We start from the raw sequence: 15,781 nt of genomic DNA, 5'->3' as shown, positions 1-15,781 counted from the left end.
TTTTTTTATACCACAATTTGTGAAAAAATATATTTAAATCCAGCTGTCAAACTGAAAATAAAAAAAACTTCATATTCAAAATTCCAAGACTCAGAAAAAATAAAATACATGGTTTTCAAAGTAAAATATTTTAATGCTATGAATTTAATGGTGTTTAAATTTCAATATTAAAGTATTCTATCATTGTTAAAATAAAATACGTATGTCTCTTATTTGCTTCCATACATAGACTTTACAAATTCAAATTTAATACTATTTAATAATTTAATAAAGGACCTGAGTATTATCAAAAAGAAAAAATCTGAAACTTTGAACTTTGAAATTAGGCCTGGTAAAAAAAAAAAAAAAAAAAGTAGGTTATCGACTCTGACTGGCACTTTGACAGTGAGCTCTCAAGCTGTTTGGCTGTAAAAGTATGACTCAAGCTTGATGTTATTTTGTGATCTTTGCTTTCACAGATTTTTTTCAGAGATCTGTTTAACAGAAGGAATGTGATCAGACTTATTAGCTTTCACATGGCAAATCTATTTACAGATCACATTTTAATGCCAGTATAAAATTGGGGCCTTAATGAGAAAGGGGTAGAAATGTTATTTCACCTGTAGTCTTTAATTTTCCTGTCTTTGATCTCCTAAGGTGCGGCCTGTAACAAAGTCCCTGGCCTCTCCCAGTTTCACTACATGGTGTCCAGCTCAGAGTCAGACACACCGCTCCTGAAATCTGTGGACTGCTTTTAAATTGTGTTCATCTCTTTGATATACTTAATGATTTAACAGTCCCCATACTGTATTTTTATGCTGATGATTTTGGTTTTAATTCATGAATAAAATGTGATATAAAACATTTATCATTTGAAATGTAATTTTGTTGCTATGACTTGTTTGGATTCTTCATTTATCTCATACTTTGCTTGAGAAAACTGAAAAATGGATATAGATGGGGCATGATACAAATCCAATGCAAAAGGACACTTGATTCGGCACATTTTAGCATAAACGTGTTTTTGCATGACATGAAGGTCATGCAGTTGAAAAATATTCCCCATAAAATGTATAGTTCAGTACAAACCTGTGTGTTTCACAAAGTTAATGACTGAGGTGTCTGCGTCCCATCTATGTCCATTTATATATCTGAACATGTAGGCATCTGGGTTTCACTTTAATGCATTGTTAAGACACATTAACAACCAGGGAGGATGGAAACCCCCGGTCCATTCTCTGCCCACTGGAAAAAGTCACACTGTTTACCCTTTTGAAAGCTGCAGGTGTAGAAATTTCGTCCATTGTTGGGTCCCAGTTTCAGAACCGTCCTCATTAAGCAGCGTTTCCCATGGTGACAGGACGGGAAGTGTAAGTCAGCCCACTGCAACGGAGGAAGCAAGGTTTTAAAAACTTTGTTTTCAACTCTTTTCCAGCATTTAAATTTGATGTGAACATATAACAGTGACTACATACATGCACAAAATATTCTGTATTTCCCCCTATTCCAAAATATTCCTTCTGAGCTGTTAACTGGATATTCCACTAATATTCCTGATTACATCCAGCTGTGCATACTCTGAGTTATGTGCCCTAACATGTTGTGAACTACATCAAAATATGGAAAAGTGGAGCATCTGTCACTTCAAAGATGCTTGAGTTTTTCATCACTGCTGCATCTCTTTTGCCATTTTACTCCCAAAATGCCAAATTTTACTTAAAGGTACACACCCACCTACCTTTGCTCACTGAATCAAAGATGTTCAGGACTTTCTCAAATAAGGGAAAACTAAATACTCATTAAGGGCTCCATATGATATTTCATATAGTATAGGATCCTTTCTTAATCACATTTAAGATAAAATTATACTGCAAGCTGTTCTGTAAAAAGTCAGAATTAGATATGCTCACTTAATACAGCTTACAACCATTCTGCCCTGCAAAAGTTTTCTTTTTAAATGTTTACACCTATAAGGGGTTGTCTTGATATTTTATGTTTTTTTATTGCTATGATCTGCTTTTTTTTCTTTACTGTGTACAACATATGTTACTGAAATGATTATCATACAGTTTTTAAACACAATCAAAAACCACAATAAACAAAGTGAAAATAAAAAAATAAATAAATAATTTTCAAATAAAATACTCAATTTGGATAAAAAGATTTAGCGAGGGGAGAAAAAAAGAGTTTTCCACTGGTGGCAGACTTGTTGGACCGAACAAACACAGACTCCCTCTTTCATTCCTTCAACCACCTTCTTAAGAACTGTGTTGCAATATTTCCTTGAAACCAAAAATCTGTTGATATTAAAGTCTTTTATGTTTAAAAGTAAGTGTGTTTCTCTTTCTGATCAGAAAAGTGGGATTTTCTTTTGGGCGTGCATCTCTTCCACAGCCCTGCAAACTGTTGGCTGGTTGGTTTGTGTAAACTGAATCCACGGCTACACAAAGAGCCGACTGTAAACAGACAATATGCCGTTTGTAGCAAAGCATGAGAAAAAAAAACACAAATTGAGATGCATATTCCTAATGCGCCGTATAAATGTCCGAAAAATGAACCCCTTAAACCCAGAATAATACTGACATATCCCACATGTCTGAATCAGAAGCTGCTACATTCTGAATATGGTGTAATTCAGAATATAAAAAGGAAACACGCTTTTTACATGACCTGCATCAAATGTGGAATATTGTCATTTTTGGAATAAAATTTGAGTATGAGCATGCATATAAACATACCCAATGTTCGTGTAAAGGCTACAACTAAATACACTTTAAAAATTAACATTTATTTTTCAGGCAGTGTCATGAAGATAAGTTGCTTTCCATTTTCACCTCAAAGAAGTTGCATTTGGTCTCTCTGGGAAGCGAGCAGGCGTAGAACTGTCGTCCCTTATTCTCCCCCTCCTTGTGGACCACTCTGAGGACAGCTGGGCGACGATGGGATGCACAACAAGGGGAGCTGGGACCAGAAGAAACGGACGAGCTGCGGCTCATCCTCTCTGTTTTGCGCGTACTGACAGCGGTGAAGAAAACAGTCTTATTAGTTGAAAACAGATTGGAAATGAAACACGAGCACACCTGTCACATCAACCCTTATTAGCCAGCAAACAACTTCTCTTCAAATGTTTGGGGTGATTCGTGTTGGTCATAATGGTATTTGCATGGTATCTCACTATAGCTATTTATCATCCTCAACTTTTTTTTTCATTTAACAATGTTGCATGGGAAATTTCACCGTCATATGCTTTTTTTTCCCACTTATCTCCCTGAGGTTGCAAAAAACTTCTCTCATTATAAACTTATTCATGAATAGCCAAGCGAGAGATTCACTCACCCTGAGTTGGGGGCTCCATTTTGAGCATTGTTACTGGGAAAGGGACTGTGATCAATTCTCATTTTCTTGGATGGGTGACTGTAGGAGGCCAGTGATTCCCCATTGGAGAGCTCGGCACTTTGCCTCTGCCAGCCACCAGAGGCATAATTGGGGCTTGTTTTCCCTTGGCAGACGCTGTATTTATATAAACCTCGCTCTGCCGCCAAGGAATTCAAATGACTGCCGGCTGGGGAGAGTGGGGAGTTTACAGGCTTTGGCTTCTTGCTCAAGTCGGAGAAAACAAGGGTGGAAGTCCCGAATGCGGACCTCCAGTTGACTTTGAGCTCCTCTTGTGGCTTCTTGAAAGCAGTGCAGGGATATTTAATCAAATCGCTGGTGAAGGGTGATGCCTCAGAGTTAATGTCATCTTTGCAGACTGTGGAGACGGAGCAAGAGTGAGAAACTCATTTCATGTTCAGCAGCTGCAGCTTACTCTGATGCACTGGCTGCTTCTCATAAAAATGCAGGTTGTTGTTGGCTTTAAGTGGTTATCTCGCCATAAAATTTACCAGTAAGCGGCAGACGGCAGCGCTGTGTCGTCAAATAAAATGTCACACAATCTGTTGTAGGGAAGCCTTGATGCAAAATTCTGTGAAATGAGCCCCCATATCATAAAACCCGGAAAATAAGTGCATGTTTTCGGTAATGGTGAACTACGGTGCCTGACAGAGTCATTAACACAGAGCTGTGAATAAGCATTACCCTCCCCTCCCTCCAAAAACCATTAATGTGCCCTTGAGCAACCCACTTAACCCCCAGCTGTTTTTAGAGAAGCAGCTCAGTGGTCAGCAGTAGAAATATATAACTGTACAAATGCAAATCAGGGTATTACTGAGGAGAGCAAGTGTACTCAGTCAACTTTCCCTAGAGAAACAGGAGTCCATTAATAATTTCACAGATTTTAAGGGGAGACACTGCAGTTTTTTCATGCACTGGTCAGGTTTGAGATATTGAGCTATTATGCTTCCATAACATCTCCTCTTTTCAGACTAGTGGAAAAAGACATCTAAAATACAAATTAAGGGGTTATTTATATCTCTGGCTCTTATTTATGTAGTGTGAAAGCGCTTTGAGTGGCCAATAAGACTAGAAAAGTGCTACACAAGTACAGTCCAATAACCATTTAATTAGATAAGGCCTCATTTGCATATTTTAAACATTCATTCATTCATTTTTCCATAGCTGCTTATCCTGTTAGGGGTCACACGGGGGCTGGAGCCTGACACTGGGCCAGAGGCGGGGTTCACCCTGAACAGGTCACCAGACTATTGCAGGGCTGACACACAGAGACAGACCATTCACACTCACATTCACGTCTACTGACAATTTATAGTCACCAATTAACCTGCACGTCTTCTGACTGTGGGAGGAAGCTGGAAAACCCACAGAAAACCCACACTGACACTTGGAGAACATGCAAACTCTACAGGCCCGGGTTCAAACCCTCTTGATGTTATATTTGAACATGAACTATGTTAGATTTAAACATAAGACTTCAAAAAAACGTAATACTTAATGTATTCATACTTAAACCAAAGGAATTGTTCAAATGTAATTAAGTAATCAACTGGGGAAGTTTCTTGGTGGTATGAAATAGTTTAGTCCCCAAGTCACCTGTAGAGTAACTGTCACCTTATATTTTATTTAAAAATTGTATGGAATTTTATAATACATATCAAGATATTTTCTCAAATGTAGTTTTTTTTCTAATACTTTGAGCCAGTAATCTCTACTTCAGTAACACTTTCAGTAACAACCTTATTTGCATATTTAAACACAGACACAGATTGTTATGATATGAGTAATAAACTGGGGAAGTTTCATGGTGATATCTATTAGCTAAATTGTGTTATCCTAGTCCCCAGTAGTGTCTTTTTTATTTTTTTTTTATTTTAAACAATGGAATTTAACAACACATAACTTCAAAGGCAATTTTCTCAAAATGAGTTTTTGCTCATACTTTGACCCCAAAATCTCCACTTCAGTAGCAAACCTTCTAGTTTTATTCCTATCAATATTCTGAAGGTTTTATGGAGGGTTTTTTTCATATATCATTCATAGCCTGGTTTATAGAACATTTTATTTTAAAAAACATGGCGAAAATTGATTTTTTTTTTGGACAGTACTTTCTTATTTATGGTGAGATAAAATTAGTTATATAAAAGCCCCTTTCTGAAAATCTTTGAATCTAAGAGTTTTTAACTCATCATTATTCAATGTTGAGATTTTTGTTCTGGTAATTCATACCAATCATTTGCAAATTATATATAATGACAACATTAGAAAATAACTGTCTTAATGTAAGAAATCAGCTGTAAAAGTTTCACAGGGATATCTGTTAATTAAAAGTTTTACCATATTCATCTGTGCGTTTCTCCCGAAAGGAACTGTTCATCTGAAACTACTGTCATGACTTACTCACACTTAAGCTAGTTAAAAAATGCAGGTGAACTTTGCACATACTCAACTTGGCACATTTAGATTAAGTGGACTCATATTTAAACAGTTGAGGAGAACTTTTTTCAAACTCAGCTGGGTATAAGTCCCTGTAGAAAAAAAAACCTGTTCAATCTCCTTTGGAAGTTTTCGTGTTTTATAGTTTTAAAACAGTGGTTCTCAAACTCTTTATCATTAATGTACCACCTTTAGTTAATGACTGCATTAAAAATAAGAATACTGAATATAAAATGCAGTTTGTGGAACTTGAAATTACTTTTTGTATTGAACTTATTATAGTGTGATTGTTTGAGGAATTATGCACAAAGAATTTTCTTTTAATTTTTGTTTTGTTTTTAATCCCATGCAACCCGTGCAGGACTCCAAAGTACCCCAAAGGGTACCTGTAACCTGTGAGAAACACTGTTTCAAAACACTTAATCAAGGACATTTGTTGTGACCTTCCCTTCTATGTCTAATTGTAAATAAATCTCTGCAAAGTAATCAAAATCTCTTTCAAAAAGGCACTATACATGCAGCCACAGGCCTGAAAATGGTTTCTGTTCTGCCCAAAGTGTAATTTATTTGGACTGAGAGCATTATTTAAACCTGCAGGAGTCAATACAACAATGTAAATCTGACATATGATGGTGTGCAATTTATAAATGCTTGGAAAGCGAAGCATAATGGGCAAATTGTCTTCTTGAGTGATTCTCATACATCTGAGCAACCAGATATCATTTGAGTAATACATGACTTGAAATTTGACAGTACGATCCTAAAAAGATAAAAACTATAAAATACAACAGATAAACCATCCAACTGTTTTTTTTTTCAACAGAAAGACAGCAAGAACATTTCTCTCAAACATTACTCCGCTGCTGCCATAATGTATCTCAAGACAGCCTGAGAAAAATGACCAACTGACAGACACGCTCATTACTTGTGCAGCAATACACTCTACACACACACGCACACACACACACGCACACGCACACACACACAAAACAACTGCTGCTTGACTGCAGTTTCACTTCAACACCTCGGTGTCTGGTGCCTTGCTCAGAAGTACTTAAGTGTCAGTGGCAAACAGTATCACTCAGGGATCATTCAGCTAAACAGCAAAACTACAGCTACTGTTATTTTATCTCTTGCTAACAAGGACCTTCTGTCACCCCATTAAACTGAGTAAGTGTAAAAATGCAACATTTCACTCACCCTCTGGTCTTGGAGTGAGGCAGGCGTCACAGGCTTTCGCTGCTGGCTGGTTGATGAGCGTGCAAAGTTGACAGGCCCAGTCCTCTTCCTCCCTCTTAGCCACGTTATCATTGGTTTTCTCGTTGTAGGCCCAGCCAATCAAACTGTTTCTGACTGGGAGTTTACTGGACAAAAAGAAAAAAACACAAGACAGACTAATAAGCTTTTGCTGCTAAAAAAAAAGGCGTACTTATGAGTAAAACATGCACACTGTTTCTGTGTAAAATAAAATAAAAACCCCTCACAAACGTTTAGTACACTGTTATGAGAAACTGTACTTTTCATGCATCAATGAGGACGGATAAGATTTTTGAATGTTTAATTTTCTAATATTTTGTCCACCCCATTTATATCAATGATTATGAGAAACACATATCATTGTGACAATACGACCTACTTGGCAATAAATATTAATCTGATTTATGACACAAGTCACTCTTTATTTCATTACTTTACAGTTTTTGCCAGAATTATTAATAATGTGTTACATGCAAACATACATTCCCTTGAATGCAGTGGAAACTGCTTATACTGATCACGGTTACAGTAACCACTGATGAATCGACAAATCTTGGGACAGAATCATTTTTATACAAATGCTTTTTAAATAATTAGTTTATAGTATCAAGTAATCAACTTACAGTTTTTATTTTAGGTATTTTCATACATGTCAACCAACAGAAACATAATTAAAACCACACGTCATAATACTGGATAGCAGTTAGTTTTCTTATTGTTATAATATGGTGAAAGGTGTAATTCTACTAACTATTCTCGGCTTCTTGATGTTTTTGATTAATGTTATTTTGTAAATATTGTAACATTGATTATGAATCATGAAATCCTTGCTGTTTTTTGATGTTCTGTAAATATTTTCATATTTTTTGTATAAGCTCCCTTTAGAAAATGTTACTGACACACTGTAAAAAATGAAGGGAAGAGAGGTGATACTGATAATTGGTCGTGTGACTCGTGTATTTATCACACCTGTGAATACTCCAAAACCCGAAAAAGCCACAAGTGGACATATCGCTCGCTCTGAATAAAGTTACAGTAAAGTTCTTCAGTGGTGGAGGTTCACTAGGAAAAGGCTTCAGGCTACAACAAGGCCTAAACCTGACGGCAGTGACGGTTTTCAAAACAACTTAGCCTAATGGGGCTTCAGGACACTTGAATTACTTAGGACGAGTTGCATGGAGACATTTTGTGGTTTTATTATGTATTTTTTTGACGTTTGAATCTTGGTCACCATTTGCTTCAATCATTTGGGAGATTGGTGCCTTTTCCCCATGAAACCTCAGCAGGGTTATGTGGACTATAAAACTTCACCTGACTTTCCATCGTCATGAGGGTGAGTGGATAATGACCGAAATTTCATTTTTGGGGGAACTAACCCTTTAAGACTTTTTAAAGATCTGTGGGAAGCTTGTAATCTGCATGAAATAAAGCGAAAAATGTCCACTTATAGTAAACAATTTGACCCAGACAGACGTGATCACTTCAAGCTGTTTCCATTATATTACAGGCAACTAATACTGCAAGTGCAAAATGACACTAAATCCAAAATATTCAACAGCTATTACTGTAACCTGATGACAGAAAAAAAAACAGGCAAAGAGGCAGTTTAAACTAGACAAACATTTGCAGTTCAAGCAGAGGGTGAAGATATGCAACAAGACTTGTTTCGTTTAATTGCTTCAAGCATACATGTTAGTGCTCTGACATGAGGCCCGACGATGTTTGACAAGGAGGCAAATCAGCAACGCCAACAGTCACAGACGAGGGAAAGTAGCGGCGGCTTTCAGGAAACTTTCCTCACAGATTGCTTTATCAGCTGTGTAATGCGTTGTAAGGGCTTTAGGCTCTAACCCCTCTGAAAGCTTTGCTCAAATACAACCCAGGAGGTGTTGAGCCTGTGCCCTGTCTGGCAAACACAGCCTTATATGCGCATTAATTTCCCCCCATAACACTTCCCACTCCCTGCCAAGCCCATCTGCCTGCAAAGATGGCCTCTCTAAATTTGAACGTATTATCTAAAAAGGCTGTAGAACTTTCTGCAAAGACTAGGTTTGGAAAAATGACACCTAGCTTTACCGTCTTGCTTTTGGTATTACAGTAAAATGTACAAGAATCAAGGAGATTTTATCCTGTATGGAATGCGTTATTGAAAAGAATTAAGCATCATCTGGTAAATTTCTTGAAAATGCACTAAATGTAAGCCAAACAATTTCCCTTTTCTGAAAAATGATATGGTCTTTTATCTTATCTCAGGAACTGGGAACATTATTGCTGTCACATATATTTAACAACACCCAAAATTCAGTGAAACAAGAATGCAAGACAATACGTTTTCAGTCAAAGTGCCAAAGATCTGTGAGGATTTCTACCTGATGTCGACCCCGCTGGGATCTCCCTTCTGACAGCTTTCGCAGAAGTAAGTCATCCTGCCGTTGTCTCCAAGACGACAGACTGTGATGACATGAGAGCACTGGCCACACTGGGGACGCTTGTAGACTTTGTAATGTTTGTAGAGAGGAGAGCCAGATTTGCGACACTGATAGAGAAGAGGAGGGCAGACACGAGTGAATAAAAAGACAAGGATAAAGAGAACAAGAAAAAATAAACATTCACCTTTCCTTTCTTGTCTCTTATGCAGGGACAGGAATATTTGTTTTAGCTGTTCTCTAGGCAACTGGGCTTTGACTTTTCTCTCTCTATCCATGGCAAAATGGGATTTTAAGCTCATTTTTTATTGCAAGTCAGTCTAAATGAGGTGAGTTTAATACCTACAAGTAAATGTGTGTAAATGTGTATCCATTTTAATATGCACATACAGATCTACAATTAACACCAAAACTATTTTAATTACAGGGCTGGAAATACCACATGTATATGCACGGTAGTGCACATAAAATTTGAGCTGTGCACGTAATTTTCAGCTCTATATGGTACATGTAACTTAGTACAGCTGACAACTCTTCAAACATTCTCACGCTGCACATCCTTTTTCTCACGCAGTGAAAACCAAATCTATAAGTGACAGAGCTGGGATCAAGTTATTATTTTGCAAGTCATAAGTAAGTCTCAAGTCTTGGCACTCAAGTGTCAAGACAAGCTCAAAGTCAGGACAGGCAAGTTGCGAGTCAAGTTCCAAGTCCTAAATTTTGAGTTTTTGGTCCTCGACAGATCTTAATGCATTTTTCGCAAAATGTTATGCCATTTAAACAGCAAAGTAATAATATATTAAATTTGAAAAAATCATGACTTCTATTAAAAAAATTGCATGTGTTTGTTAAAACATGTTTGTTGGAAATTGTTGCCTTTGTCTGTAATTTTCTACCCATTTTTGGGTGACCGCCGCATACTTTTTGTGCATGAACAAAATCACCATTTTTTCCAACTGGTGCTCAGTAACTTAACATTTGTTCTTCATGGTTCTCTCCTGCAACCTGACATGGTGTTACAAATTGGTTCAAACTAAATGGATCTGGGCAATTAAGTGTCTACTTAATGGGAACAAATAGTTAGTTGATTCAGGAAATGGACACAAATTTAATACGTGGCACACGTTTTAAATAACATTCTTTAAAGGTCCAAGTCGAGTGTAACTTTATCAAATTTGTGGCTAAAAACCTGACTTACATCTGAGTCATATGACTCACCTACCTTCCCTTCATCAAACTGCTGGATGCTGATTAAAGGATGATCAGTGAATTACTGTTTAAATAAACAAAAATCAATATCTTCATGCTGACTTTCCAATATTAGTGAAAATTATTATCATAAACTGGTTTCATTCAGCACACTTAATAATCAATAATGAGTCAGTGACATTTACTTATATACAAGTTAATTAATATGAATAAATGCTCTATACAATAGAAGTCACCAAAGAAGCTTTCATATAAAGTTTGCTGAGAAGCTACTCAAAATGTTCCAAAATTTTAAGTAATTTCATGCTGCATCACTGTAATTTCGATCTGTTTGCAGCCATGGTGGAAGTGTGGATAAGGACAGACAAATACACCAGATAGAGCAGGAAAATCTTTTTGGTTCAGGTAAAAAAAAAAATATTTGGAGCATGTCCATGTCATTTTAAATGTAACATGCACCAGTGCATGTACACAAAAAAGTATTTGAAGCCCTGATGTGTTTGTGCCATTGATGTACAAATGTCTAACCTTGTAAAACAGAAGAGTGAAATCACGTGTCATCTTCACCAAGTGATGGATCTGCTCGTCTGTCAGCTGTTGAACCTAAGAATGAAGCACCAGAGTTGTTTACAGTTCACAGCTTGAGAGAGAATAAACTTTTGTTTAGCTCCACATTTCAAAGCAGAGATGAGGGGTGCTTCACAGTCAGCAAATCAATAATACAAGCAGCGTTAAAACAATAAAAACACCAGACATGAATGAAAAACTGGATTTAAAATGATGCAACAGAGAAAAATTACATTGAATGCATTTCTAAGTCCTGACTCGAGCTCACACAGTGTAAGAAAGATCTCAAGCACACAAACACACACACCACTTGTAGCTCTTTCAGGACACCTAGGGGCTCGATAATGGAGGGGAAGCTCATAAAGATTCAGTGGTCCCAAAAGAAGAAAGGGCCAAAAGTCGTAGATTAATGTTTTGGTTCAGTGTGCTAAATTCTTAAACCCTGTCTTATACTTTCTAAGCGAAGCAGAGCAAAGCCCCTGGTAATAGTTGAGTAATAGAAGTATTCATGCTGCAAAGTGTCTCTTACTGGCAATGGATAGGTCACTCTAAAAAGAGAAGAAATAAAAAGGGACACTTTTCTTTCATATTTGGCCGAATGAAAATATTCCCCAAGAGCAGTGTGAAGCTTTGGATCTCACGTTTCCCGTAAAGTACGTTACACATTCTTTTTTTATGTTTTCATCATTTGTACTGTCAAGCACTGCTTACTTCTTAAACAAGGCTGCACATTTCTGCATAAACTACTACTTCTAAAAACTGCACTGCTGTTTCATTTTAAAGCAAATAAATTACAATGGATACAATAATTTCAGATATCAACCTGAATTCAAAAAGAGTTAGGATGCTGTGTCACTTGTCTTGAAGCTGGTTTGGCAAAAAAAAAAACTTCTCCAACTAAAGACCAAATCACAGTGACATCACACTAACACCAGTCACTTCTGGCAAAATGTAATTAAGCCAACTTAAAAGAAAAAAATCAATACACTATATCTGAATATTTTCTCTGATTCTCCTTACACACTAACCAACTGACCCTGCAGTACATCAGCAACTCCTGTATTCTGCTCATAAATTACTAAGTAAAGTATTTTTCATATTAAATTAAATTTCTTTTCATTTCACATGTTTCTTGACTTTTGCAATACTTGCTTTTATTTTCATTTTCTCTGTGTTTATGTTGCGTACAAACACACCAAAGTAAATTATGTAAATCATTACCTCATATAACAACAACAATAATAATAATAATAATAATAATAATAATAATAATAATAATAATAATAACAACTGAGCAATAAACCAGATTCTGAGGTTATAAATCAAAGGGAAAGCCTTATTTAAGTCTTTATAAAGACTAACATTTTTATAAATAAATGAAAAACATTCCCAATTCCAAACTGCACTGAGTGGAAGGCATCTCTGTGTCGCAATGCGCTTGTTTGTCTCTTCCCTCTTTCACCCTCCTCATTGCGATGCATCACTCAGTAAAACAAGGGCTTAAACTTTCTCAGCGAGAGTTGTCTCGCATTTTTATTCCCTCTTTTTTTTTTGTTCCTCTGCTGAGCACCATCTATCATCTTTTCCATACCTTCACGGCTGGGTGGAGGCCCGAGTCAAACAGGGCTTCGTTTTTAATGATGTTGCCGACTCCTGGCATGACAGCCTGGTCTAGGAGAACGTCACAGAGCATCCTGCTGCTTTGGCTCCTCACTGCCTCCTCTGAGCGGGAGAAGCTGAACTTGGAGGAGCACACATCCAGACTCTCCATAGCCCTCACCCTTTGCTCACAGTCCTCTGTCAACCTGCGAGCACACAGTTTTTACAGTACTGGAAGACTTTTGAAAATACATCGCTGCTGTTAGTGAAAGTGTATCGCGAGGTCACCGGGTGCATCCTTGAGGTTATACATTTCAAAATTGTTTCTTTCACATATTCTGTGGCAGTTTGTTTGTTATGAGATAGGACGGCGCAGGTTAAATTTTCAGACAGTAGAAATAAATGTCTGTCTGGCTACAGAACAGCACACCAGGACCTTACAATCAATGAACAGGACAAATGTCGAGGCTGTGTTTTTCATGCAACAATAGCCACTGTCTTCAGACACAGTCTAATGTAGGACATACCCACTGAATGAGACTCATACCCCAAGGTGAACTTCTGTCACCTCAATCTATCTAGGCTACGCCGGTGTCCCCGTTACCTTATTTCCACGGTGCTGTCAAAGAAGCACACAATGTCGTTAGTCAGGTGTATTTCCAGCACTGGTGCAGAGCCAGTCCTCTCCTTCCTCTCAGCAGGGTTTATACGCATCGATCCATTCATACCAAAGTGGACTCTAAAGGATGTCGGCATGAAAGGAAGAGGGAAAGGAAAGAAAAATTCCACTTAAAGATAGCATGTCTCAATTTATAAGACTTGACAACAAAAGGACAGAAAGGAGCCTTGTGGTTGGAGATTCTTTTGTGTGATAGGAATGTCACCGGCTCACATCCAGCTGCAGCTTGTGTGACCGTCTCTCAACAGCCACGTAAACTCTTGCTCTCACATAAGGCACGAACACTTCTACTTGTTTGCTCACACAAACAAAGCCATATACTGATCTCTTTCTTGCAGACACACACATAAACAAACTGAGAGAGGATAAGCGTATAAAACATTTAATATTGTTTATACAGTGGAAGTCATCTCTTTAATACTGACTGTATTAAACCATTGGGACCAAAATGGTTATAAGAAATGATTTTTTAATGTTTTATTTTTAAAGTCAAAGCTTCTTTTGAGGTTTTCGAATGAAGCTTCAACTGTCTGAAAACCTAAACTGAATAATGTGATTAATCTGATTAAATTAGTTGCTCTTTTTGTTTTTCTAAATCAACTTTCTTTGATGAATATGGTGCTGTTAAATTGCTATACTTTTTCAACCACAGTGAAAATACTGAATCTAAAAGACTAATCACAGACACATATGGACTGAAGCAGAATATTATGTTAGATAAAAACATAATGTGAATTTTAGAAATAACAACATCCATCTTTTTTCAATATTTTCTTTACTTTTGAACTTAGTCTGGAATTATTGGAAATGTTTGAATAAGAAACAGTCCCACTGTATACAGCCAGATATATTTATCAACATCAGCCACCCATTTCAATTAAGATGAATGAAAAAAACTAAATTAACTTATTTCCTTTGGTATGGTCCTGCAGCAATCAACAAAGAACACAAAGGTAAACACATAAACAAATAAATTATAATTAAGTGAGAAGACTGAGGAAAATGTTTTCTCTGGTTCTCTCCATAAAGTATTAACACACCAGGCACGACACCCTCTGGATTTTGTGATTCAACTAAAAGATTCAGCTTTAACATTTTTACCATAGTTTCCAATACTTTGTTTCAATAGCAGCTGTTACCAATCAATAGTTGCCCTGCAGAATTTTAATGAGGATACATATTTTGATCATCCTTTAGTCTTTTTATTGCAACTACATCATCATTTGGCCTCAGTGTTAGTAATTATTACTTAATTATTCACAATTATTACTGATATGGTGATATAGTATCTATTCTATATTTTATTATAAAAATAATAATATTTTAATGATATAAAATAGGTTTATATAATAATAATAATAATAATTTATCATAGAATATTTTATTACAAATATTGTTATCATTATTAACATTATTTTTGCACTTTTCAAAACAAAGTTGGAAGTGTTTTACATGGTTGAACCCAGATTAAAGGATTTCAGGGCTGCATTAAGGCAAATACATTCAGACAGTTAATTGTCACAGCAACACAAAAACAACATTAATGCCACACACAGATTTAAGTGGACCGAAATCACAGCTATCAAAGTTTATCAGGCTTTTAACTTAAATATAATAGAGGCACCATGTTTAGCGATTTATTTAGTTATCAAAAAAAGGGACTTAATGTGATTAGCAGCACTATATCTGATATAATCATCATCAGGTCACATAATCTTAGGGGTAACAGAATTTAAAATAACCCCACAGTTTGATAAGTACGTTAGCGTTAGCATCGAGAAAACTCGTCTAAAATTAAAGCTAACTTTACCTCAGCGCTTTAGGACCGAAGTACATGAAGAGCTCCTTGCCCAGAGTGTCAACTCCGGTATATGAACAACCATGAAACCCGTGGAAGACATTTCCCTCGGGGTTGTTTTTCTGTAAAGAGACAGAGGATGTTTAGCGTGCAGCAACAAAACGCAGCTAGCTTGATAACTAGCTAAAAACATTGTGACATAACGTAACTTACGGTTGATGTTGTCAAACTGCCTCTGATTTCCTTCACTTTCTGTCCTTTTTTGACTTTTGACCGAATTTTCTCTCCGTTTAACGTGCATCCCGGACCTTCAACCATCGTCGAGTTTATATTTTTAAGGACGTATTACAGTAAAATTGTCCTAAAGCGACTTAATGACAAAAGTTTGTTGTCGTCGTCTCGATTCCGCGCCAAAGGATTCAATCTTGCGCATGCGTG

General features: G+C 36.7%; 2 protein-coding genes across 2 annotated transcripts in view; one reads left to right on the top strand and one right to left on the bottom strand.

Moving 5' to 3' along the window:
* Window positions 1–845, top strand: part of aga (aspartylglucosaminidase) — a 16,800-nt gene extending 15,955 nt beyond the window's left edge. Inside the window, exon 9 of the mRNA XM_042493600.2 lies at window positions 637–845. Coding sequence (XP_042349534.1) covers window positions 637–737 — 101 coding nt within the window. The 3' untranslated portion in view covers window positions 738–845. The remainder of the gene's footprint in view (window positions 1–636) is intronic.
* neil3 (nei-like DNA glycosylase 3) lies at window positions 824–15,781 on the bottom strand. The gene is made up of 10 exons (XM_042493599.2): window positions 15,557–15,781; window positions 15,356–15,465; window positions 13,471–13,605; window positions 12,859–13,072; window positions 11,229–11,303; window positions 9,435–9,601; window positions 7,009–7,172; window positions 3,316–3,730; window positions 2,814–2,994; window positions 824–1,362 (listed from the first exon to the last, which is right to left on the bottom strand). Exons 1-10 carry the CDS (start codon window positions 15,659–15,661, stop codon window positions 1,180–1,182), a joined length of 1,749 nt encoding a protein of 582 aa, XP_042349533.1. The 5' UTR covers window positions 15,662–15,781; the 3' UTR covers window positions 824–1,179.

This window comes from Plectropomus leopardus, chromosome 8, assembly GCF_026936395.1.
Source record: "Plectropomus leopardus strain MGB_pleo_1.0 chromosome 8, ASM2693639v1, whole genome shotgun sequence".
Taxonomy (NCBI): Eukaryota; Metazoa; Chordata; class Actinopteri; order Perciformes; family Serranidae; genus Plectropomus; species Plectropomus leopardus.
This window is presented reverse-complemented; position numbering and strand designations above follow the sequence as displayed.

Coding starts and splice junctions, on each gene's coding strand:
- neil3 (XM_042493599.2), bottom strand. CDS start 15,661: ATGGTTGAAGGTCCGGGATGCACGTTAAACGGAGAGAAAATTCGGTCA. Junction 11,304..12,858: donor GCCTCCACCCAGCCGTGAAG/GTATGGAAAAGA, acceptor CTTCATTCTTAG/GTTCAACAGCTGACAGACGA. Junction 2,995..3,315: donor AATGGAGCCCCCAACTCAGG/GTGAGTGAATCT, acceptor CACCGCTGTCAG/TACGCGCAAAACAGAGAGGA.